General features: G+C 41.1%; 1 protein-coding gene across 7 annotated transcripts in view; it reads right to left on the bottom strand.

The window, feature by feature from the left end:
* LOC122413233 (Down syndrome cell adhesion molecule-like protein Dscam2) overlaps positions 1–25,278 on the bottom strand; it is an 86,691-nt gene that overhangs the window by 33,603 nt on the left and 27,810 nt on the right. For all 7 annotated transcript variants that reach the window (XM_043423434.1, XM_043423435.1, XM_043423437.1 and 4 more), the window contains 9 exons: positions 22,423–22,743; positions 18,675–18,836; positions 17,921–18,070; positions 14,298–14,415; positions 8,840–9,083; positions 7,632–7,836; positions 3,285–3,581; positions 1,838–1,948; positions 489–647 (listed from right to left, as the gene is read on the bottom strand). In XM_043423434.1, coding sequence (XP_043279369.1) covers positions 489–647; positions 1,838–1,948; positions 3,285–3,581; positions 7,632–7,836; positions 8,840–9,083; positions 14,298–14,415; positions 17,921–18,070; positions 18,675–18,836; positions 22,423–22,723 — 1,747 coding nt within the window. In that variant the 5' untranslated portion in view covers positions 22,724–22,743. The remainder of the gene's footprint in view (positions 1–488; positions 648–1,837; positions 1,949–3,284; positions 3,582–7,631; positions 7,837–8,839; positions 9,084–14,297; positions 14,416–17,920; positions 18,071–18,674; positions 18,837–22,422; positions 22,744–25,278) is intronic.

Raw genomic sequence — 25,278 nt, 5'->3', positions numbered from 1 at the left:
GAAAAGCGCTTGGGCGGAGATTCGCCGGAGCATGAGAGGCACCGGAAATGCCTGTAGCCTGAGCACAGTTCTTGGCCCCTTCATTAAGGATTCTTTAACGAAAGAGAAAAAGAAAGAGTGCGAGCTCCGACGTGCGTAGAAGCTGCTTGATGAAAAATGTATCGACCTATGAATACGCGAGCGTACTTTTATCTTACATAAATAAAGCTGCACTCATGACCTCCGCAATGGTAAAGATGAGCAGCATTTAAAAAGAAACAAAAGTAAAAAACAAGAGTGAGTAATTGCGTTGCAAGGAATGAGGATCTCCGTCGCAAAACGTACGTTCTGTTTCCTCAGTGAACGCTGCTCATTTCTCGTACTAAAAGTAAAACCTAAGACGAAGCTCCGTACACGGAATTCCTATAACTCATCATTCAAAGTCATTTTATCGACGATATCAAATATCTGAAGTGTTGATAATGAAGCATAGGAGAGAAAAAACTCACCGAGAACTCGAACTTCGACGGAACGTTGGGAGGTATAATTGTGTTTGTTACGAGCCGTGCAAGTGTAAGTTCCCTGATCCGCGTTGCGTTGAACCATGTCGATTACGAGCGTTCCATTTCCCACTCTCTGACGCATGTTTGTGGGCAATCTTGTGCCGTCTGGAAAACGTGCAAATTGGAATATTCTGTTTAACCACATGGAAAGAAAAAAAACCCTCGATCGATTGTGCCGAAGAAATTGCCTGATATAATTTCGGAATATTGATAATCATCGGATATTAAAGTGGTTCAATAAAGCGTACGCATGAAAAAATCGGATTCGGTGGAAACGATAGCAAAAACAAACCGATTATTGGTTCACTCGAAACACGAATTTCATCGAATTTGAGTTTTCTTTTAAATAAACGACGAATACTCCATCAAATAAAGATTATTTATTTAACCGTATATTTTTTTCGAACGTCCGCACATCCCTGTTTGAATTATTTTTCATTTCCTGTACGTTTGCACGGAACGAACAGAGGAGCTGATGGGAGAAGTTCGGTTAGAGCAGACGGACAAACATTACTGTGAAAACGTTCGAATCGAGAGTGGGTTGATGAGGATATGAAAATGCAAACTGTGAGCTCGATACGTATGGGCTGTTTCATAGCAAATAGACGAAAACGCGATCCTCCCAATTTCAACTTCGTTTCAAATTTCTCCCATCACAGGAAAATTTCGAACATCAACGTTGAGTGCAAACTTCGAAAAACTGCATTACTTTGCAATCCAAGAACAGTGTTTCATCGTTCGTGTGTAAATGGAGGAGTAAGAACAAAAATCTTACGATCAAATTCGTCGCAGAGCTCCAACACTTTCTCGTTCCCAAAAACTACATAAAGATGAACGAAAAATCGGTACGCGATCACGAGTCTTTTTCTTACTGATTATTATTTAGAATGGCCGAAAAAAATTTCGCCAAGATCCGCGCAGTTCGTTGAAAGTGTTTTTTCGTGTTATCCTCCAAAGTTAGAAAACAAAAAATAGCTAAATAAATACAGGAATCGCAGTGTCGATAGTGACCATCGATTTAGTCAAAAATTCCATATACACACGTGTGCGCGTGCATATGGGTCCACTCGACACCCCTTCCGGCAGTGACAATATTTGCACATTCCGAAGTGTATCCAACCACAATCGTGAACACGCATATAAATATAATATCATCGTGACTGCGTGAATAAATTCATCCCCTGTTTCCATTCCCGTCGGTTTTCGAGCGACGAAAAACAGTGGTAAAAAATTGTTTGCTCAAATATTATTCGAAATAATAATTGCATTCATATCGAGAATATTTCTTCACTTACTTTTGTCCCAGACTATCGATTCGATCGGATAACCAGCGACTGGACATTTTATTTGTAGTTGTTTCCCTGCGACTGCTGAAATTGCTGGCATGTGTCTAACGTATGGTAATCCTAAAACAGTTTGAAAAAACGAATTTACTTCTCATTCAAAAAAGTACGTGCAACAATTAATATTGCGAAAACTGCAATCGTTCCGACGCCCAATCCGGAACGGTTCGAAGCAACGACATTTTCACTGCGGGCATTTGACCGAGCGTTTCCATTATTGATGCGCTCAGTCAAACCCAATTTCGAAGGAAATTTATCAGCAAACACTTTGCATAATTTCACTCGATGCCATTTTATGCGATAGTATAATTGTTAAAATACCTTATGACGTCATCAAACATTCATCATACACGCTCATTAAATTTTATCACCGCACCATCATACTTGTAATTATATTACAACAATATTCAGCTTTGAAAACAATTACTTTAACGTTAATCGAATAATGAATATTAACAATATCGAAATTCGTTACCTAAGTAAACAGAATTTGGAAAAGCACCGTGCTAGGGTAACCGCGGATCGAATAATTCCGCGAGAATTCTCAATAAAATCGTTCGTCAAGAATTTCAGCAGTAGCTTAACACCGAATATCAAAGAAAAATTGCTGGTAATCGCAATTTCATTCATACTCGTCCACCTCGTGTACTTGAATTTTTACATAAAACCATCGGATCGCTTGCTGAATTAATACGAATAATGAAAAAGTGATTTGAATACAGAGAGACTTGAGCATATATTTATAACAATGGCATAATATTAATTGATTCTAGAGACGAAATCGATTCTACTTGACTAGATAGCAATGGCAAGGGTGTGGGACAAGTATAAGCGACGATAGAGTCGATGACTCGCGGAGCACGGTTTGCCGAGCACTCTAATCGATAGCCGATAATGGACGAGATTTGTCGCAAAATGCACGCGGCATGTATGGCTCGAACTACGCGAAATACCATCGACTATCTGTACATATAACGCGTCAAGCTCATCTGCAATCCTCTCTCCATTTATATACAAACTCTATATACACATAAGCCTCGTCATTTTAAGCCCTCCTCCCGGCACTCTCAATTATACGCAAAATTTTTCACTTTCTGCTTCGCTCCTCCGCTTCGGTGTATGCATAAGCGGGCCGGGGATAACTTGCAGTTTGGTGCATCGACAAACAACATTTTCAACGTCAAACCCGATCATTTTGCATTTCTTTTCATCCAATTGTCGTTTTTCCACTGCTACTTAAGATGCTTCCGACGAAATTTGCATCGATCATTTCACCGGTCGCTAGGTTTTTCATTTTATTCAATAATTCGTCGAGCTTGAGACGAAAATAGGATTTCCTTCGGATACGAGAGACTGGAAAAAACGATTGTTTTTCGTTATTGTTCTCTTATCAGCTCACCATAAACGTTGAGACGTGCCGAGTGCGACGCAACTCCGGCTCGACTGCTCGCCGTGCACTCGTATTCCCCGCTGTCATCCGATTTGACCATTGTAATATTGACGTGAGAAATAACATCGCCGTATACGGTAACGTACTGGCCGATGAGTAACCGGTCATTTTGCGGCAGAGGAAAACCATCGAGTAACCATGATATTTGAGGGGTTGGATTTCCGGCGGCGCTACATTTCAGCGAAACCGTTGGCCCGGCCTGCATCGTTTGTTCGATAAATCTGTAAACCAACTGTGGAGAAATCTCTGCTCGCGAACGAAACAGAGTTTCATTTAATAGACTTTCGAATATTTTCGCTCATCGATTTTTCGTCACTTTACGTTTTAATGACGAAGAAACTTATTGACATCGTGCATTGTTTTCTCTTGTTTGCGAAAAAAAAGAGTGTTTTTATCGTCATTATTCGACTCGTTTTCGAACGCAATTCAGAATTCCCCAACACATTAATTACGTAAAACTTAACGAGTCGTGACTTTGAGGCAAAACGAATGTACGGGGAACCATTTTTAATTGTCGAGGGTGCGAGGTAATCGAGTAAATTATTCTACCCTCCTTTTTCCTTTTTCTTCATTAATCATCCCTGTCACTCTAGCGCGTTATTCAAAATCGCCTTTTGTTTCTTTCATCAAATTTATCCTGAAGTAAGAGCTGAGTAATCCAGAAAATTTCATTAAATTTCTTGTCTCTCTTCGGCGCCTCGTCGTTAGTGTTAGTTGAATCATTCACCTCTCCTCATCCAATTAAGGCATAAATTATCATTTAGATTTCCTCGAAATTAATCAAAACTATGAAACCATGAAATTCGAGTCTCCGTTCACCTATTTTGGTTGGAATGCATTACCGAGGCTGTAAGATACACGAAAGAATGTACATTCCAAGACTCGAACGTTGCTGTTTCGGAGAAACAAAGAGGACGAAATAAAAGCAGGTAGAATTCTTCGATGTGTTTGTACGTATCGTATTATTTATTCTTCGTTTATCTTGCACGATTACGAATATATGTACGTAAGAGGAATCCTCCGATATCCTTAAAGGAGATGCAGCTGAAAATGGATTACTATATCGCGGCATTCGAATATCCTGAAGAACTACAAAGAGATAAAGACAGGAAGAGGGGAAGGGAGGAAGAGAGAGAGGGAAAGAGGGAAGAGCAGGATGCTACTGTCAGTAATCCTACGGCCAAGATTCTAGATTACCATGGATACCAGTCAGGCACTCGTAGTTTCTCTGTAAGGGGTTTACCTTCTCTCTATACTATTGGTACGTATATAGGAGGGAGTATCGGGAGCATTCGGGATAAAGATTTTGCTTCTGTGCTGAATGCAACGCGAATTCAGAGTCAGCTCGATCTGGTACACCGACACGTACACGTACACTCATAAGTTTCATTCAATGGGGCACCTAGCACCTTTGCCAAGCTTCGAGAGTTTCGGTCCATCAGAAATTTCCTCACTTCCGGTTGAGCAACAAAGAGACAAAAAAAGAAGGGTGGTGCATTTCGATATTCCGAATCTTTTTCGTGCTTCCTCCCATTTGATCAAACCTTGGCTCAAAAGACTCTCTCCGTGAGGAGAGAAAATTCAGTGTGGACAAAAACGATATTTCCGTTAGTGAAAAAATCATTTGCAGGGAATGAGATCTGCGCTTTGCAGTTCTCAGGAAGAACAAGCTGCCGCAGCAAATACTCGAGCTCCGTAAAAATCCAGCATCCTGCTATCAACATTTTTTCAAATCTCTACAAGTTTCCGATTCGAATAATAATCCAATTCGAATAAACTCTATTGGCCCAATGAATGTGACATCGTTTGAATTTCGAGCTCGAGGTGCGAGACATTCTCGTGACTCCGCGAAAATTTTTCTTCCATTCCATTCGCTGGAGTACTCGATCGAAATAAAATTTGAACAAGTTATTGAATTATTGAACCACGCCTATCGAAGGTGAAGTCATCGGTTCGACTTATACAACAACAAAAAACGTTAAACGACAATGGAAATCGGCACTACTTAACCTTCGATAGTTGTACTCGCGTGAATTTGACTGTGGAAAGAAGCTAACCGTCGACCAATGAACGTTGATCGATACTTCCATAGAAGCATATTGGATTATGGAAGTTTTAATACTGAATAAACACCGGAGATGTTTACACAGTCAACTTGTTGTTAAACCAACCGCGTTGAAATTTTGATGAGTTGAGATGAAAATTGCCACTGAAAATAGCTTCGGAAATGAGTGATAGGAAACAATAATAGAGAAGAAAATCTGGCTCGAAAAGCCACCTCGGGATGAGTCAAGATGATCCGCGATGGTTTATACGGATGGACGTATCTCTCGTGGTCACGCCTTTGTCCACTGCCCCTTACGTTATACGTCTATACACTTTCTTATTGCGAATATACATATACATATTGTGGCAAAGTATGCGAGGCAAATGTAGACGAGAGATGCAAAGCGTTGATGAAACCACAGGAACCTCGTTAGCGTATGCAAATCTACGAGACTAACTATCATGTCGAGTTTGCTTAGCGAGCGTGCTAAGGCTGGGGAAAACACCTCGTGCTCACCCATTTTATACTTTGGCGAACTTTCACAAATCATATCATCGTAAACGAAAAATGTTCAAGCTTATCGAGTACGATTTTTTCGTTCTCTCAGCATTTCTCATGATCACAATTTAGTATTATTTTACCCTTAATTTGTATTTCGATAGTTGATAGAGTAAGAGTTTCGATGATTTTGTATGATTTCGTACGACTCATTATCTGCTTCTGTTTCGCATATTTTATTTCTGCTTATGTTGGTTTATCTTCATTTCATGTTACCTCTATTTTTTTAGGGTTTATGGTGTTTTTTTATTATTTTGTTAATTTTTCATTGTAAACGGCTTAATTGCCGAAAAGTCGTTACTGAGGCACATGTATCTTATCGAATCAAAATCTCTCTCTCTCTCGCTCAACCTTCGTTTGTATTCGCTAATGAAAGTTTCGAGGACGAATAAGAACACTTGGGCCACGAGTGAACCTTTTTTCTGTCTCTCTTCTCTGCAAATTTTAATGAAATAATTAAAGAAAAATGATTCCTGTGGAAAATTTTATTCCTACGACTCTTCCTACAATTACTTCCTTCTTGAAAAAGCGTTTAATTTCCCATAAGTCTTTATTCGTTTCCAACCATCTTGCTACTGAATTTTTCAAAGCTAGAAACAAATTACTCCACAATTTTAAATCACACAATGTCAAATGAAATGTACAAAATGAGACAGCCTGAGCTTAATACCGTCGAAACGATGATACTCGTGAAATTTTTTTGAATAATCTGTTCCAACTAATCGTAATGGATCAGTCGCTTCTCGAACACTGACAGGGGACTGCATAGTCGAGAAATTAGTGACATATCTTTATGAAGATTAGCACAATCCCTCTCCTCGTTTAATTGAGATCCAACGACGATGTTGTTACGTAGATGGTATGTACCGTGTACATAGAGCCATGCTCGTTCTAATATCAAACCAGATGAGGAAGTAGCGACGTGCTATCGTCTACAATCCTCTGTCCTATTCGTATATATTAGATATGCGCGCACGTGTATGCTCATATGGTGAAGTAAACCTCACAGATAGAGGCACTGCTGAGTTGCGAGGTAGCGCGTAATATCCCCGGAATTACTGAGCTGGCTTCATCCACCTACGAAGCATTCTGTGCCATCCTCCTTTCTCCTACATGCGTCATTCCGAAACGTTGATATTCTAATTGCATTTGCACTCTGTTTACTTCAAAAACAAGTCACTTTGAATCTTTACGCCTATATTCGTATAATTCGTTTTTTTTTTTATGTACGGTTATGATAATTTAATAACGTGGAGTGGTAAAGAAAAAAGAAACCTTTCGGTTGGACGAGCCTCGAGTCCAGTGTTCTCTGTCGGTGTTCATAATTTTCGTACGAAATCGAGTTAAATTTATATGCTTGGAAATATATTGGGGCAAATTTTTCGACGATCGCGCAACAATAAAACTTCCATCATATCGAAATTTACTGACAGAGGCTCGCAGCTGAAACTCGTAAAATAAAGTTTCAAGAAAATTGAGTTAATTATATAAAAGATTCGAACAAATGCGCCGGAGAATAAAAAAAGTTAAATTCAAAAATAAAAGATTCGTCTTATTTCTTGCTCGTTGAAAAATCGTTACGAACTTTGCGAACGAGGAAAACAGGGTAAAAAAGTTTCTCGATGGTACGTAAGAGCGGAGCAGGAAGCGCATCCATCTTTTTATTATGTCCCAGAATGACGAACGCTTACCTCCCAGACGAAGTTCCGCAATTCCCTGTGCCATCTCGTGTTCGTTCCTGACGAAGCACTGATACATGCCCCGATCCTCGCGTGCTACCGACATTACGGAAATTCGTTCCCGTGAAACAACCCTTATGTGGTCTCCTGTACGCAGCGGTTGGCCATCTTTGAGCCAGTACAGAGCAGCCTGGGGAAAGCCGTTTGCGCTGCACGTCTGCGTGTCATAAAGTGAATAGAATTGAAATTCACCTCCACACTTCTGCACACAACACGCACGCACACACACACACACACACACATTTCATTTGGAAACGATGATTTGAGACACGAAAAATCAAATCGACTTTAAGGGCTCGCCCCGTGCGGCAGCCGGATTGTTCGGGGTTTTTTCGCGGCGAGGAATAAGAACGTAGACCTTTTAAATTCAAAGAGTTTATTTATTGGTATTTCAACTCTATAATAGAATTTTTTAACTCGGATATCTCGGGTGGATTCGCGGTGTAAAACTACTCCACAGAAACCCATATATTTCTCCATGGTTTCCACGATTCCGGGGGATTGGTTTATCCGAGATCAAAAAACCGAAGAGCGTTTGGATGCGTAAAGCAGTGGCTATCGCCGGAACTAAAATCATACAGAAATATCAAAAATCAAAGGACTTTCGCGCTTCGAAACACAAAATTTCAATTTTTAAAAATGTTTCAAGGCGCAAATCTTTCAATTTTTAATATTTCTCTATGATTTTAGTTCGGGCTATAGCTACTGCTTTACGCATCAAAACGCTCTTTGGTTTTGTGATCTCAGATAAACCAATCCCCCGCGATCAATAGAAAAACCCTTTAAATTTCAAAAGTCTGTGTTTTTTTCGTCACCACAAAAAAATCGCGAAAAAACCCCAAAAAAATCGGTTGCCACGCGGGGTGGCACTTGATCAAATGGCAGGAGAACATTAAGTCGACCGAACGATAACATAAAACCACCAAAATTTGAAATCTGCCCCAAAAATTCCCATTAAAAATAAAACGCGACAAATCCACTCCAAACGCTCAATCAGAACCCGAGCATTTCGAAAGTTGCATTAGAGAGTCACCAAAAAATGAAAAAGTGTTCTGAAGAAATTCATTTTCAATAGTAAAAAAAAAAAAAAAAAAAAAAAAAAAAAAAAAAAAAAAAAAATGATCGAGAGCGTCCAGCACGCCACGCAACAAAATATTTACCAGATACGCGGGTTTGCCCAGATCAACCGTTTGGGTCGGTGGTTGAACGTGTACACTAAGTGGTGCTGACACAGCGAGTTTAACTTCGAGGCTGTCGCTGCCTTCAGCGTTGCTGGCAGTGCACAAGTACGAGCCACCATCGTTTTCAAGTACACCGTGAATTATTAAACATCCATCGCGAACCCCAAAGTGGGTGGACAGATCGTCGATTGGTTCTTCTCGTTGATCGCGTCGGAAGTACCATCTAGCGAACATAAACAGGAAATCTTGATAAACTTTTTCAAAAAGTCAATATATTTGTATACGCGAGTGTGTAATAAACATGAGATAAATTTCTTTGAGGAGTTCGATATTCAATCTGCACATTTCATCGACGAGCCGATATATCGCAGCTTTACACAAACATCGTTGTACATGGGCGGGTTGTAAATGCAGAATATTTGAGAAATGGATAAAAATCTGAAATATTGCACGAAAGAAAGTTATAGCGAAAACTCATTTTTCGTATACCCGAAAAGGGGGCTATACGAAGCTGCTTATGCACGGTGAAATTAAAAAATAAAAGAGACTTTGTCCCGCGACGTCGCACGAGCCAAGAATATTTAAGCTTGTTTCGAATTCTAAAGTGTGTGTATTCAACATTCCGAGTTCGAAATATTCCGAGTTTGATTCGTTGGGGAAAAGTTTGACCGCTCGAGATCATCACATTCGTGCGGCTTCTCTTCGTTTACAAACGAATCAGAGAAATAACAAGAGAAACTTTCAGGTGTCGGGAGATTTAATTCCAGATGAATATGAAAAAAGTACAGAAATTACGTGAGCCCGCAACGTCCTCCTCGAAACTTCTGTAATTATTGAATTATCACAGAAATTATTTTCGAAAGTTTTCGAAAACTATTGGAATCCTGGTCCTTTGGATAAAGAGACTTAAGACAAATTTATTCGTGAACGTCTTCGAGTCGCTACCAAAGTTCTAGTTTCTTTGTTTTCGTTTCTTGTTTCGATTCGAGGGAAATACGATCGATATTTTTTTCGATACGATTTCGCAGTGTGTAAGCGAGTATTAATATCTGTAGTTTGGTGGTATCACTGGATAAATTACGCGGTACTTGTGTAACGATCTACGAGTGAATTTTCCGAACCCGGAGATACTCTTCATGGGAAACACGTGTTCCGATAATATTTCGATCTCTCTTTCTCTCGCTCCCTCTCATTCATCTATAATGGAGGCTCCTGTAGATAGCACGATGCTCGAGCGCCTCACCTCGTGATCCCTCACCCTCCGTGTTGCAGGAGCGCATACATCTACTCTCTCATAACAGCCCCCGGAGCGAGGGAAAACCTCGTCGTGGTGCTGTACTGTTTACCCTATAGTAAAGTGCATGTACTTTATTGCACGAGGTATTCTCCGCTAAATCACTCATTTCCCTTTTTTTTGATCAACCACTTAGAGGCTTTTCATAATTCGCTAGCTCGTGCTCTGCATCAACATACCTGCAAATTTCACCGTCATTTAACGGAGTTTTAAAAATGAAAAACCATCGTTGTAAAATGCGTAAATATAAACACTTCGTTTATTACAATTATTGTAAACTCTTGAGCTTGGAAAGATTTTAACCAAAAAAACGTCGGTCCAAAATTGCAAAACCCAAAACGCTACGAGTCATTCTAATATTCCTGTGATTTGTTATTTTTCACCGTCACTGTACTTTTTTCTCAAAACAGTCTCGGTTTGAGTCACGAGGAAGCCTACGAAATGACGCGATGAGAGCGATAATTGTTCAGGAAAGAATAACCGAACGAAGGTGTTTGTAGAGATAAAAAAAGTGTCGAGTTTGTGACTAATGTACAAAGTAGTCGGATGCTGTGAGCGTTGTGGACCGAAAAATGGCAATGTCGAGGGAGAAAGCCTCGTGGAATATGTACGAGGTGATGCTTGAGTTCTTGGTGCGGAGAACACACGTAGAAGAAGACAAGAGCAACGAGGGGGGGGTTGAATTTGGGTTAGGGGTTGGTGTTGGTGATGCGACGCGACAGGAATATCTATGACCCTCTCTTTGCTCGTACAGAGATCCTCTCCGCACCACCCAATTATTTCGAGTTGCTTCGACGAGAGAGCGTAAAACACGAGGAAGTGAACGGACTCGAATAATCGTGATAGCGCGACATGCGCTAGTACATACGGAGAGAGGGTATATCGAGTGTGGGTGGCACTGTAGAATCCCTCATCTCCAGTAGTTATCCGGGAAATAGCGGATTCCCGTACGACGGTAGTCTAACGATTCGGCGTCGGTTTTGTGTTGCTCTTTCATATATAACCAGATATAGTAGAATAGAGGGGAAAAAAGCGAAAGAGTAACAGAGGAAATGGGAGCTGAAGAGTTTCTTCGCTCGTATTTAGCGCGAGCACACTCACGCACACACGAGGAAAGGTGTGTGAGGAGATTCAAAGCAATCGAGAAGATCTCAATCTGGTGTATCGAGTTGATCGAATATGTAGAACGGCCCAGTTGGATAGGAAATTGAAATAACAATCCCTGAGGCTCGTAAAAGCTTCAACTCTGAGGTATAATGACGCAACATCTGTGTATGTGTGTGTGTGTGTGTGTGTGTGTGTGTGTTTGAGTACTTTATTAACATTACGTGAGGAATTGGGAGGCTGTTCGTGGTAGGCAGAGAGTCAGAATTTCGGAAGGGAATCTCCAGTGATTTTCATGACTGCGAACGTGTTCATTCGCCTGAGATAATCCGGCTCAAGTGTTTCGTTTTCATGTTGCAGGGAAGTATGCCGGAGAATGGACGTGAGTAGCCCCAAGGTGGATTGAAAATATCCCTTATGTATGGACACGCGCATATACATATATGAGTAAAAGCGAGGAAGGAGGTTATATCCCACTTCATTAAACATGTAAAACGATGGATACGCCCTCTCGGGACGCGGAGCAATCGATATGTACATAGTTTAGGCAATTGGTCCCCGATAACTTATTGCCGGCATGCCGCGATGTGGTATTCCGGTAGGACGGGGAGGATTGACCTTACGTGACAGGACGCGATTGAATCTGTTCGAGAAAGCAAGCCAATACGATGAATGGTATAGGGTCGACTGGTAGTTATATATAGCTACGTCTTTCCAGGATCTCAGAGTTTTTTTTTACTCCTTTTCTCTTACTGCCTCGGCCACCCTCGACTTCCGTTGCTGGTCCTTTGCGCCCAGCATCCTTTTCACTCCTCCTTATTGCTTACTCCGGTACGAAAAAGAGGTCTGGCATCGCTATATCAATTGATAATCGAATTTACGAAGGGAAATTGGCGGGGCGTCCGGGGCTGGGAAGAGGCGAGAGGCTCGGAGGAGGGACAGTAAATGTGGGAAGGTGAATGGCGCGTGAAAGGCTGTAGGCGACTGTCAGCCGAGGGTGGATGTTAGGAGCACGAAGGAGGGAAGAGGCCAGAGGGCGAGAAAGCACTACGCAGGAAGGAAGGAAGGAAGTTAAGGACGGGGAGTGAGATGTAGGGGACTGAGGATGAACCAGAGATTGGAATGTAGGGAGAGAGAAAGCAACGAGGCTTGAAGAAGGTGAGAGAAAGAGAGACGCAGACACCAAAGCTAAACCTCTGCGGCAGCAAACCCTCAGGATGCTCGTTCTCCATCTCTATCTCCCTAGTTTCCTCTTCCCACTTTTCCCCTCTTCTACGCCTCTTTCTCTCTCTCTCTCTCTCCCTCTTTTGCCATCGGTGTTCCATCGCATGGCCAAAGAGAGAGAGAGAGAGAAGAAAGGGAGCAAGGGTGGTAGTCGTGGAGTAGTAGCCGTCGTAGCGAAGAACGGTGAGGACGCGGCGAGGAAGAAGAGATAGAATGTGGAAGAGGAGGAGGACGAGGGGAAGAAGGATCGAGGGAGGAATGCCAGGCGAATGGGCAGAACCGGAACGGATGAAGAGGAGGGGTTCCGAGAGAACGCAAGCACGGAATACCTAGTGACGTCGGTGGCGTACACGTAAACGCGGAATATTTGATGGGCTGTCAGAAGCAGTCTCTGTAATCAGCGGTCGGTTTGTTTGCGCTACCCATACAGAGGCTCATCCAGAAGAGCACATACAGATGCTCCTTGATATATGTGTATATGAATGAAGAGAGTGAGAGAGAGGGAGCCACGTTATATGTATTATATCACAAGGATAACTCTACCCTCGCCGTTCTCTTACTCCAATCCCTCTACGTATGTTTCTCTCTCTTCTACCCACTTCGATCTCTGTAGGAGCTCTGGTCCTCTTCACCTTCCACTCCTTTCCTCGCATCCTTCTTTCCCTGTCTGCTCACCACACGTAACGTAGTACTCATAAAAGGTTCGACTCTCTTCTCTCCCACTCCACCGCGCTTTTTCTATCCCGCAATTCTTAGAAAAACGCCTTTTCTACGAGCTTTTTTTATTCCCAACTTATTTCCTTCTTCGTAGCACTCTTCCAGGCCTCCTCACCTGCTCCTTCCACTCCTGATCCTTCTTGTTTCGCCGTCGAGAACCGGTTTCGGGAGCATTAATTCTCGAGATTTTTACCCAACCCCAAACCCCCTCCCTTCCTTCCTCCACGATTTTTCCCCTCCCTGCTCTCCTTCCCTCTCTCTCTCTCTCTCTTTTTTCCTTTCTCACTTTTCTCCTCCTTCAGAGCAATATAATTTTCCAACACATAGCGATGGCAGCGATCAAAAACAAACCCCTCTACGTGTAATGCCTGCGGTATATCCTCGCCCCTATCAGCCCTCCCCCAGCCTTGATCTCCAGCGGTCTCAGAATTCAATCAACTCTCTCTCCGAGAGTGGGAACCGACTTTCTGCTCTAACACTGCTCCCGCCTCGTAGCACATCGGAATATAGAATGGATTCAGAATATCAGAGAGCCCCCGGAACGCAATCTCGCAATGTAAGACCGAGAAATAGTGGAAAATATGAAATAATAAGTATGGAGGATAGCGCGAGCGAACTCACTACCCTCTGATAATTTATTCCCGCGAAAAACTACCTCAGAGTTCGATTAGCCTGTCTCGTGGAAGTCATACTTTATGCAAATTCTAATGACTTTTTAAACTCCAATTTTATCCGAAATGTTAATTAACGTAACGCGTTAGCTCGATCAATGTGCATACGAATGAACCTCAAACTGATCGCTGGCTCTCGCAAAAAAACGGACGGAACGCTGGAAAAAATGCTTACTCCAGGCCGACGAAGGGAATTGATGGTAATAGTTCAGCACGGAATATAAATCGAATGAGAATTTTGAGACAAAATCCAGTCATTTTTGGACTTTTCTATGAGTTTTTATATATTTTTTATAATGTTATATCGAGATTTATTCGTCAGGGATTATTCGCGATGTCGGGAAAATTCATGAAGCGTGGAAATATCGAATCAGCTCAACACCGTTGGATAAAATGAATTGTCTATTTCCATTGTATATTTCGTCACCTGTTCGTTGGCGGAGGATTCCCATAAGCTACGCAGGGCACAACGATGGTGTCGCCGAGACGGGCGGCCACGTGGATCAATTTTTCATTGAGTTTCGGAGCGCTGAAACCCCGCAAATCTGTAACAGAGAAATGATTACGCGAAGAGGTTATAAAAAGTTTGTTTTATAAATCCGTTTTTCAAATACAATATTGCACTCGAAGTTTATGCTCGTGAGGAGGGTTTATTTCCGGGAATAAAGAGATTCCTCTGTCCACAATGGAACATCCGTCAATGCACGTGGCAACAAAGCCCCGTACATCAATTTAAGGGCCTCGTAGTTCGCTTGCCACGGAGTGAAGAAGAAAAGAGAAAGAAGAATAAAAAGTATGCTGCGTCCTCCCTTTCATCCTTTTCTATCTCTTCCGCATCGCGCTCGGAGGGGCAAAAAGAGGGAGGAAGAGAGGAAGATCCGTGAAAAGCCCGGAAACCTCTTTGGGATGAGTTCATGTAAGTTTGCCGTTGTGATATACGGAAAATGTTTTCCATGGCCCCGTCATAAATAGCTCGAGAAGAAAGGATAGCGCGAGGCGTCCGGTTGGAGAGATGTAAGAGCACGGGAAAAAGAGGGATGACGCGATGGAGTGATCGGGCCGGAGAGAGATAAAGAGGAAGAAAATAAAGCAAGTAGGATGGGAAATGATAAAGAGCGAATAGGGAAGAGAAAAGAAATGGCGCCAGCTGGGGTATAACCCCTCTCGACATTCTTATACGCACGGTCTCACCTAATGGAAAATTGTGGGAGACATATAGTAAAACACGAAGACCTGCCACGTATATGAGCTTTTGGAGCTCGTATGGCCTCCGACGTCTCTTCTCATAAAAGTGGATCATCGTCGTGCCAGAGATCGCAAAGCGAGAGAGGAAAAACTGGCAACAACAACGAAAAAGATTTCTTCTTCCAGCATCTTTGTTTGGGATCATTAAACTTCACTGCTGTGTTTCTTCTGTACGAGAGTCGACTCACGATTCCAATCTTTATAAGGGTTTGTCATTAAAGTGAAAACGGCCGCGATCAGACTCCAATTTTATATCCAACAGCAAACTTTTCATGTTTTTTTTTCCATCTTCTTATTTTATTTTATTTTATTTTTTTCCCCCTTACCACGAACACTCACCAAGCACTAAATTATCCTATACGGTTATAAGCATTCCGCCTTCCACTGCAGTTAAATTTTCATGGAAATTTTTCTTGCATCGTATTGTTCAGTGGTGAAAATAATGTTACAGAATTTTCAGCAATTATTCTATTACCAGCACACGTTTCGTTATATCAATCGAACCATCAATCTATATTCGCATTAATATCAACATTTTTCGAAATAACCTGTTGAATGTATCGAAAGTAACGACAGATTATTCCCACATTGCCGTTGTAATGATGTTTAGTAGCGTATCCGTAGCACGGTTAATTAATATTCTCGTGAATGGGAAAAGTTATTCAATATATAAAGTCGCGGGAATGAAATTTTCATGAATAACAAAAGTACAGAATTTATAATTTAAGTTTTCAAAGTTTCCGTGGGGAGCTCGAGCTTCCGCAAGAACCGCGTAAAAATGGGAAGCACAATATCGAAAATTATTTGAATCTATAGTGGTTCAATATGAATTTCCATGATTCCTTTTTGTCAGAGTATTTTTTGGATATCGTTGAAAATTTAATGATTCAACTCCTTCGTCAATTGTAAATTATTTTCGAATAATATATCAATCGATTCGGCGCACTGTAAAAAACGTAATGAAAATCGTTCAACTGCGATGAAGCGGTCGGAGGGAGTGACAGTAGAAGTGATACAGAAAGAAGGAACGACGACAGAAACTGCGAAGATGGGGAATACATGCACTCGAGTTTGCCTAACTAACGATGCTTCTCACGTCCCCACGTGGAATACTCGAAGCTCCGGCACTTGTCGCTTCGACAGACATCGTGCTTCATATAAAGTCGAGTGGCACGAAACTTTTTCTTCTCATTTTTCTGCAAAAACTAATAATAACAAAAAATCTGTGTAATTTTTTTCATGGGCACGATATACGAAGGCATGCACGAGATAAAACACACACTCGCACACACGAACGTGGTTTTCATCGGTAAAAAAATGCAACGACATTTTGGAAGCTCCAGTATCGCGATTTTTCTTTCTTAATCAATTTTTGTACAAAGCTCGTATACACGAGACTCGACGACCTCATTATGCAACACAACTCGGCGAATGTAATGATTTTCTGGCCTCAACCTCCGTGGGTAACAAAAGCCTTGAGATTATGATGTACGAGGTCGTACACACGAGTTTTCTTTTTCGTTTTTTTTTCATCCTGAAATTTTTTGTGTTTTCTTTTCCCTCAAACACCCACGACTCTATTCGTCCCCGGTGTTATTTTTAGTCCGACGATTTTCTACTATATTCGTGTTTGCGTGTGTGTGTGTGTGTGTGTTCTGAATATATATGCACACACGGATAAGAGAAGAAAAAAAAGCTGCTGTAGGCTATTTCCAGTACCATCACGAGCAAATCAGAAATTATGACGCCTCAAACGAAGCGGATTTTGATATTACAATGCGGTTATTCATTGTATATTTTATTCGAATTATTCTGATTCGAGGAAAATCACATGAACTGTTTCGGTTCTATGCGAAAAAAAAACTTGATAATTGATCTAGTACGAAATGTAATTTTCTCCAGTACTTCTTTTCATGTTCGGATTTATTTTGCGGATATCAAATCACGTAATTTGTCTAATGAAGTTGTAATGCTCCCTGTAATGAGATTTAAACTGATGAAAAAAGGAAGAAATTTTCTGAAAAAACCCGATGATAATCTTTTAATAAATATTGAAATAATAAAAAGTGAATTCGAATGAACTGTAATTGAAATTTTTTTGACTTCGGAAGCCCTTGACATATTTCATAATTCATTGAATCTAAACCGAAATATCATTGCTAATGATATCGTTGGACGTTCTGGTATTATACAAAAGCAATAATTCGGGATTGCATGGATTCAACAGGTCAGGTTAATTAGGGGAATTGCGTTGGCTTCACCTCGATTCCTGATAATGGACTTGAAATTTCATTCTCCAAGCTCAATTAGAGTAAGCCCTAATTCATTAATAATTGGTCTTTGTTCGACGCATTACTCGAGGCAAATGCCTTTAGCGTTAAGATCCATAGTAGAGCTACATTGTTCAATTTTGACCTGTGAGAGGTCACGCTACTCACACTTCAAGTATTAGTCGCTCGATGAAACATCTTCTGAAGTATATTAATTACAGTTTCCAATGCTCAATCGATAGAGAAACTCGATAATAATAATTCCAGGAGATTTATTCTCATTGGATGATTCCAGTCTGCTGGACTCCAAAATTTTTATTTTTGATAATTTCCTCACACGATGAAAAATAAATTTCGATCTGTTTAATGGAAAAACCCCTCGAGTAAGGCGCTAAAATGAAAATTTCTTCAGTCAAAGAAATCTTCAGCTCCTCGACCAGTCTGACTGGAAATTCATTGATCATAAATATATTTAAAAATACTGACAACCCACTCTATTGATATTAATCGTTGGAAGTACTCCAGCTCAGCTCACCTATCAATTGCACTCGACCGATGTTCGGACTGACGACGGTGTCTTGCGTTAGACGATGATGTGTTCTGCAGCGATAAGTCATCTGCGCGTCGCTACGCGTTATATTGATTATCATCAACTCTCCGTTTGGCAGCATATGGTATTTTCCATCTGCGAACAATGAAGTCAATCAATCATCTCAGCCTCTCGTGTACACATCCCTTGTCAGTATTTTTCGGAAAAAAAATTTCCTGTGCCTCGTGCACATTGTATTCTTACTCTCATCTCGCGGGGGAGACATTTTTGCGAAATTTCATTCAAGCAAAAACGTCCTAGCACAAAAGTCGATCTCTGTCAGTTTTTTTCATGACGGAAAACTCTGTTTAAAAAATTGGAACAAAAGTGTCAAAAAAAAAAAACTGAAACTATAGAAAAATCTTTTGCAGCTTTCAATTATTTTTTTCAGCAGTATTTTTCATTACTGCAGGTCGAAGTCCTAAACATAATCAAACGGTGCGAAAATCTTCGAATTTTCAACAGAATTTCCCATAAGCACGACCCCATGCGACGTGCACGATTCAATCGGAATAATTGGATGATTCGACTATGGACGACTAAAATATTTGAAATATTCATTGAATTATACGAAAGCATGGACAAAAATATCGACGCTAGCACAATAGGAAGCAGCGACTGAAAAGTCCTTGCCTCAAACTGCGTCCGTTTGGCCTGTAATCGTAGATCTATAGATAAGGAAAGCACATTTTTCACTAACCACTTATAGTAGAAGGGTAGATGTTGAAGGAGGGTTCCTGGAGCCAAGACGTAACGGTGACATGGTCTCGTGCGAAGCTCGGTACGTTGCACCGCATAAGTACGTTGTTGCCCAGGGAGCCACCGAGGCTCTGAACTTCCGGATCGTAACGCTGGTTCACCACTAAAACACAGAGGTAGCGAGGGAAGAGTGTAGTAGCAGTTTTGCAAATAAAAGAGACACATGTCATGAGGCCGATGAAACAAGAAGGGCTTAACTACGAAAAGTCAGGGTAGCCTGAAGAGTGTCAAGAGTGGCTCTTTCCTTGACAGTATTCGACATCCATATAAATCCTTTCGAAAAGTATGGGGAAGGAAGTGGATGGTTTGAGCTGTAGATCCACAGGAGAGTGAGGCAAAAAGGATGAGGAGAAACGGGATGGGATGGAAGGAAGAGGAAGAAAGAGCGGCGGGGGGGGGGAAAGGTTACAGAGAAAAACTCAAGGTAAAGTCGATGGTTTGGTGGGCGCGTGAAATAGCTGGGAAAGGTCTTGGTAAGGTTAGTAAGGTCGTCGAGGCCTGATGTTAAAAGACGAAGATGGAGAAACGGAGAAAGAGATGAAAAAAAGAGGTTGCCAGAGCGGAGTTTGGGGGAGAGGGAAAAAGGAATGAGACATTTGCCAGGTTGACGGTAGTTGGGGCCGCGAGTGGGGGTGATGGAACGGTAAAAAAAGAGGGACATAAGGTCGTGGAAGAGAAAGAAGAGCAATAGAAGAGTGGCAGTAGTTGTAGCTGGAGCACAGGAGACGACGAAGAAAAAGGTGAGCTCGAACGACGTAACTGTGTGGCTGTGTGTGTATATACGTGTATATTTATATATTATATATACGTATATTCTCGGAAAGCTCAGGAAAAGTGGATATAGTATAGTAGGTAAGGGTTTTGCCTGGAGAGAACGACACGAAATGAAAGAGATGGAAAAACGACGACTAGAGAAGACCAGCACACACACACACACACACACACCAACACAGAGTTGTGTCAGGGAAAAGAAAGAGAGAAATAGCAGGAGAGACGAATGCACACTGCAGTGTGTATAGTCCGTATATAGAGAGGTTTTGCAAGCAGCAAACCCGTTTCGAGAGTCAGCGAAGCGAGGCACTCAGACTCCAGAATGGGGTAAAAACTCGGTGAGTTTGCTGCTTTCCGTATCGTAGCCACGGTTACACGAAAGCCCGGCCGAGCATAAACTCACCAGACGCTTTTGCTTTCTCCCTCTCTTTTATATACAGCTGTATCATAGATATATGCAGCAAACAGACCCATGTATACGTACACCTTGGTATGTATACAACGAAAGGAGAGGGGGGGGGGGGGGGGGAGAGAGAGAGAGAGAGACTTACGAAAGCGGGTAATATTTACAAAGCATGAAATATGTAGAGAATCTACCTGTCGTTTGAGAAACCCACCTGCGATGGAGGAAGCAAAAGAGTAAGAGGCTACAGAGATGTTGCTTCTGCATGTATAGGTACGAGAGGAAACGATATGAGAATGATAAAATGAGCTTGAGGAGAAGGAATGATAAAAAAAATAAATAAATAAATAAAAAGAAAATAAAAATATATATGCGAACGAGAGAAAGGGAGAGAGCGAAAGATGTTGAGAGCCACTCGAGCTTATTACGAGCCTATCGCAAATCTCGATCCCTCTGGTTGCAGCACCACCACCACCACCACCCCTGCCACTAGCAGCAAGAGGAATCTTCTTCGCGCTTCGGAGATCAACCCTCCCCGGTAACCTTTCGCAGATCTCTATCTCTATCTGCTCTCCGTCCTATCCTTTTTTCTCTCGCTCAACCCTCTCCCCATTTATCATAACGGCAAGCAGGGAAAACCCAGAAAAGAGCCTCGGAACGGAATTTCCGGCCATCGCGATCCTCCACCTTAAATGCACCAGTCAAGACAACGACGGCTAGGGACAGCGATCTTTTTGTTCTGCGCCAAATGAGCAGTGCCGAATGCACTTGTTGCTCTATCTTTTTTCACTTTTGATATTTCTCATGAAGTTATGTCCCCCGGGAATCGTTACGCGCGTATAAATGACATATTTTATCTCACTGCACGCAAGAACTTGTGACGTTTCTTTTCACCCAATTATATAATGTGCCCATCGATTCTTTTTTGCGTAGGGAACATTACAACTTCCATTTTGCGAAACCAGAACACACGAAGCATCACTGAAACCTTCGAGTTTTCCTTTTTTAACTATTTTCGTTGACTGGATCTTCGTTAATATAATTTTACCGCGAAGTAAATATTCTGGCTCGAACTTTCAACCATTTTTTCAAAAACTTCTCTGGTTGTTGTGTAACGGAGAAAAAAATCACTCGGTAACTTGTAAAAATCGGGATCCCATTAGAAAATTGATTGGAAGGTGAATCCCGACGGTTGCAGGCAAGTTTACATTTCCTCGTGTGCATGCGCAGGTAGTCGAGCACCCAATATTAACGATAGCCAATTTTCAGATAGACTGCACACCAGTTATATGCGCGAACATTCGTAGATCTATAGAGGTTGGCCAGTGTGTGCACTGAAGAGAGTAAAAACTTTTTTGCCCCTTTTTTTATAAACCATCCTCACACTGGCAAAAACATAAAAGGTGTATACGCATGCCATTCAAGCCGCGAAACAATGTGCCACGAAGCATGGAGCTTTTTATCTCCCTCTTTGCGGCTCCCTGTATATTCGCTAGCTCGAGGATTTTCATGATAATCGGGCAGGGAACGTGCTCGCGAGAGCCTTTCTATATCTCTATACATTAAAACAGGAAGAACCGCCAAGTGAGCATGAGATACGTGCTTCAAGCAAAAACGTGTGCGTTGCTTAATCCGACGCTATAAATCGTTATATTTCAATGCACAAAAGGATCATTCCTATTTTTCATGTTTCTTTATTCCAGCGCGGTTCATTCGGAATATTTGGCGAATCAAATGTGGCAGTATGGTAACTTTATTTATGGCTACAAAAAAAAATTAAAAGAAAAAAAAAACATTGGAAAACACGAGTTCAGGAACATTGAACTCTCTATTTGAATTGTAAATTGAAGGTTCATTTTATGGGAGTTATTTTTAATTCGTTTTATATAATTGTGGGAAAATTCATCAAATGGCTAAAGTACCCATCTCGACGAGGGAACATTTTCTGTTGAGAAATTTCAGCGCTTGGCTACTTCAAAATTACCACCCTACGAGATCATCAAAGCTTAATATTCACTCGAGGGACTCTGGTGTCCTTTCAATTTTTCTCTCACTCCCCGTTTTTTCTGGTTTATTTTCTCTCTCTCTCTCTCTCTCCCTCCCTCTTCTGGACCCTTGCTGTCTCTTCGTACCTGCGTTTATTCCTCTCTTTTCCTCTGAAGGGGACGAGGATGAAATTTAACGTCAGTATTATGACCCCGTGATTTAAATCTACAACCCCTCGTATTAAGCAGCTCCCTCGTCACAATTATGGTAGAAAATCATTTGAAATATGCGAGCTAAGAGAAATGGAAAGTGCTGAAACGAGATGGGAAAATAAAATTCAAGTGCACTGATGAAAGGAACTCAGAGAATAAAAACAAAAGCCAAATACAACTTTATCGACGTTCGAACAAACTGAAAAATTGAAACTCAACTATAAATCGAACGAAAAAAAAAGCAGCATAATTAACATGATTTTGCAAAAGAAATTGCATCAAAATGTCACTCTCAAGATAATTATATACGTGCGTGCCTGCTCTGACGGTGACGTCCCTGCTAACAACGGCGCCGACGCTGTTGATCGCTGAGCACTTGTATATCGCCCAGTGGACGTCCTGACGAAACGCTTCAGCCTCGAATGCGGGAAAATGTATCGTCCCGTTACCAAAAACTTCCCTTATACCGGGGATGGTAACGACGGTACCGCCATCCGCTGCCAGCCATTCCACCGTTGGTTCCGGATTTCCCCGAACCGTGCATTCGACTCGGCCGCCACTAACGTTTGTGAACTCTACCCTCGTCAAGGGCTCAGACACGAAGCTCGGCCCTTGCATCTCATAAGATGCTTTACCGCCTGAAAAGCAAGCATTTCAACATAAACTCACTTAATCCAAGTATTGTCAGTCGAATTGTATTTAGCACAAAATTTTCAAAATTCCTCCTATAAAAAGTTACCGTGCAGTATTTACATGGAAAAAAGATTCATTCCAAAATATCGTTGCATTTTATTCGGAGCCCAGGATATTCAGATTTCAACAAAATATGTGCTGTTGTCGTCATTATCCGCCCTGAGTGCTTCAAAATAGAATGACCTAAATATGGATGGGATGGAATCCAGTGAAAGAGGACCCCTCCAGGTTTGTTATTATGATTGTTTTCAAATCAATTTGTAAAATAGAATATCGCACAAAAGCATCCCACGTATTTGTACGACGACAAAAGTTATTTGTTTATCCAATTCATCACTGATATTCGTACCAATGAAATTTCATTTCTCGGTTAAAAGCCCGGTGACTATCGAATGAAACTTATTTAAGGTGAATCCAAAGGGTTTGAGCTCTAAATTAATGTGATTCACGCCCTTTTGCTCAATAACAGACAGCCTGTATACATGATAAATCTGCATATGTGCTTTGTACGACGTGAGAGCTGTGTGTATGTCATCGTGTTATACTCGCAATCAAGTCTCCTCTCGTGCTCTCGCCGAGCTTGACAGCCCCGGGAGAAACGGAGAGTGAGATGCATCCCTACACTGAGGAATCCCTGTGAGCTACTCCACAAACCACACGCGCCTCATATCCGACTGTCTATCCTTCTCTCACTCGCTATATCGCTCCCTCTCTTTCTCTCGGAGGAGTCGGAAATCGATTGTGGAATACTAACGAAACACGTTTACTACATACAAATATAGACATCGGCATATTAGAAATCAAACATCGAAAAGCAATTCAATTACGTTATGTCTCTTTATAAATTTCAATGCTATAATTATCGAACTGTAAACTCTATTAACGCAGTACGATGTATTTTGTTTTCGCTCTTAGACTTGAAAAAATTAATTACACATCGATGTAGACAGTATTGTTTAATTATGAACAACAAAACATGGATTTTAATTTTGTTGTAAATTTTAGCTTTGTTAAGGTAGATTATACACGAAACGATTTTCCTATAAGAATATCTTGAAATTTACACAGAGCTTAAATGGATAGTCGCAGGCATTTCAAATTTCAAATTTTTTTAAAGGGTTTTAAATATAAAGAAAAACACAGGGATGCAGGGACTATGCGTAAAAATCGTTTATCTGTCCATATGACGAATGAACGCTCCTTACGAAGTTTATGAAAAAGTACACGATAACAGTGAAGTATATAATGAAAGTTCGGGAAAAAATTCGAGACGATTGTCTTACAAGTGATGAAGATATATTACGTTAAAGATTGAACGAAATTGGTAATAAGCACTCGTATAACCTCACATTTGCTAAATTCAGCATTTTGTTTCTTCTTGGCTTGGCCCATTGCTGTCATAGCCTTCTGTCTTTTTATTAATACTTTATTCTTGATCCATTTCCCTTTGTGTTTATCCTTTGCGCTCTTTAACGCGATTTTTTACATAAAAAACTATTGTATTTTCGCTAGGGACGAATGAAATTTGGGGTTCAGTCAATGATGGATCCCCGTTTAATTAATGGCTTGTTATTTCATTCGCCAAAAGTTAAGTTGAAAAAATGTATTTACAATTTCGAATTAATAACTCTCACATTAATTTAAAGTGATTGTATCGTTAATTAGGAAGTAAAAATAAATCCAATCTAGACACCCATAAAATACGATCCTTCGGGCATGATCTACCTTAACTCGTTTTTAACGTTAGGCTTGATCGAGCAGAGTCTTGCATGGGCCTGCGTAGATCGTTGATTCGTCCTCGGTTAATAATGCTACTAAAAATGTGAAAGAAGAACATCACAAAGGAGCTGGGACACGTGCCACAAAAATCAGAAGTAGAGCATGGCAATGTTTCTCAATCAAACGCGCGACAGCAATTACTGCACACGACCAAACAAAAGTACTGTCAGCCTCGAAGTGACAGGCGTTTGAAGATACTTCTCACGAACGCATGACAAAAAAAGTGTTTTTTCTCATGGTTGTCATGCACTCAGATTCTTTATGGTATTTCAGGCCCAGGGAGACCTCTGGACTTTCTCCAAGAGAAAAACATTCGTTATTCGAATCTATAGAAAAATAATAGTGTTGAATCACGATTGATAATTTGCTCGCGACAGCGACATCAGCAGAGGCATAATGAGCTTTTTCCACTTGTTCTTAGGGTGCTTGGCCGTTCGGAGAATTTCCATCGATTGGCAAAGTGCCAGAGTAATTTGCCAAATTCCTTCCGACCCATTGCCTTGCGAGATAGACGAAATTTCCAAAAGAACTCATGAATCAATAATTAAGGACATTTTCGAAGAATCCATTAAACCAGTCCGATTAATCTAAAGTGTATGGACCATTTGAATTATCTTTCAAAATGGAGCGACGAAATCTGCTATTATTTTACGATTCGGGAGAATATCATACTCGAGTGTTTTAAGGACATCTAATTATCA

Source organism: Venturia canescens, chromosome 7 (assembly GCF_019457755.1).
Source record: "Venturia canescens isolate UGA chromosome 7, ASM1945775v1, whole genome shotgun sequence".
Taxonomy (NCBI): Eukaryota; Metazoa; Arthropoda; class Insecta; order Hymenoptera; family Ichneumonidae; genus Venturia; species Venturia canescens.
The sequence above is the reverse complement of the archived record's forward strand: the minus strand, read 5'-3'. Positions and strand labels throughout refer to the sequence as shown.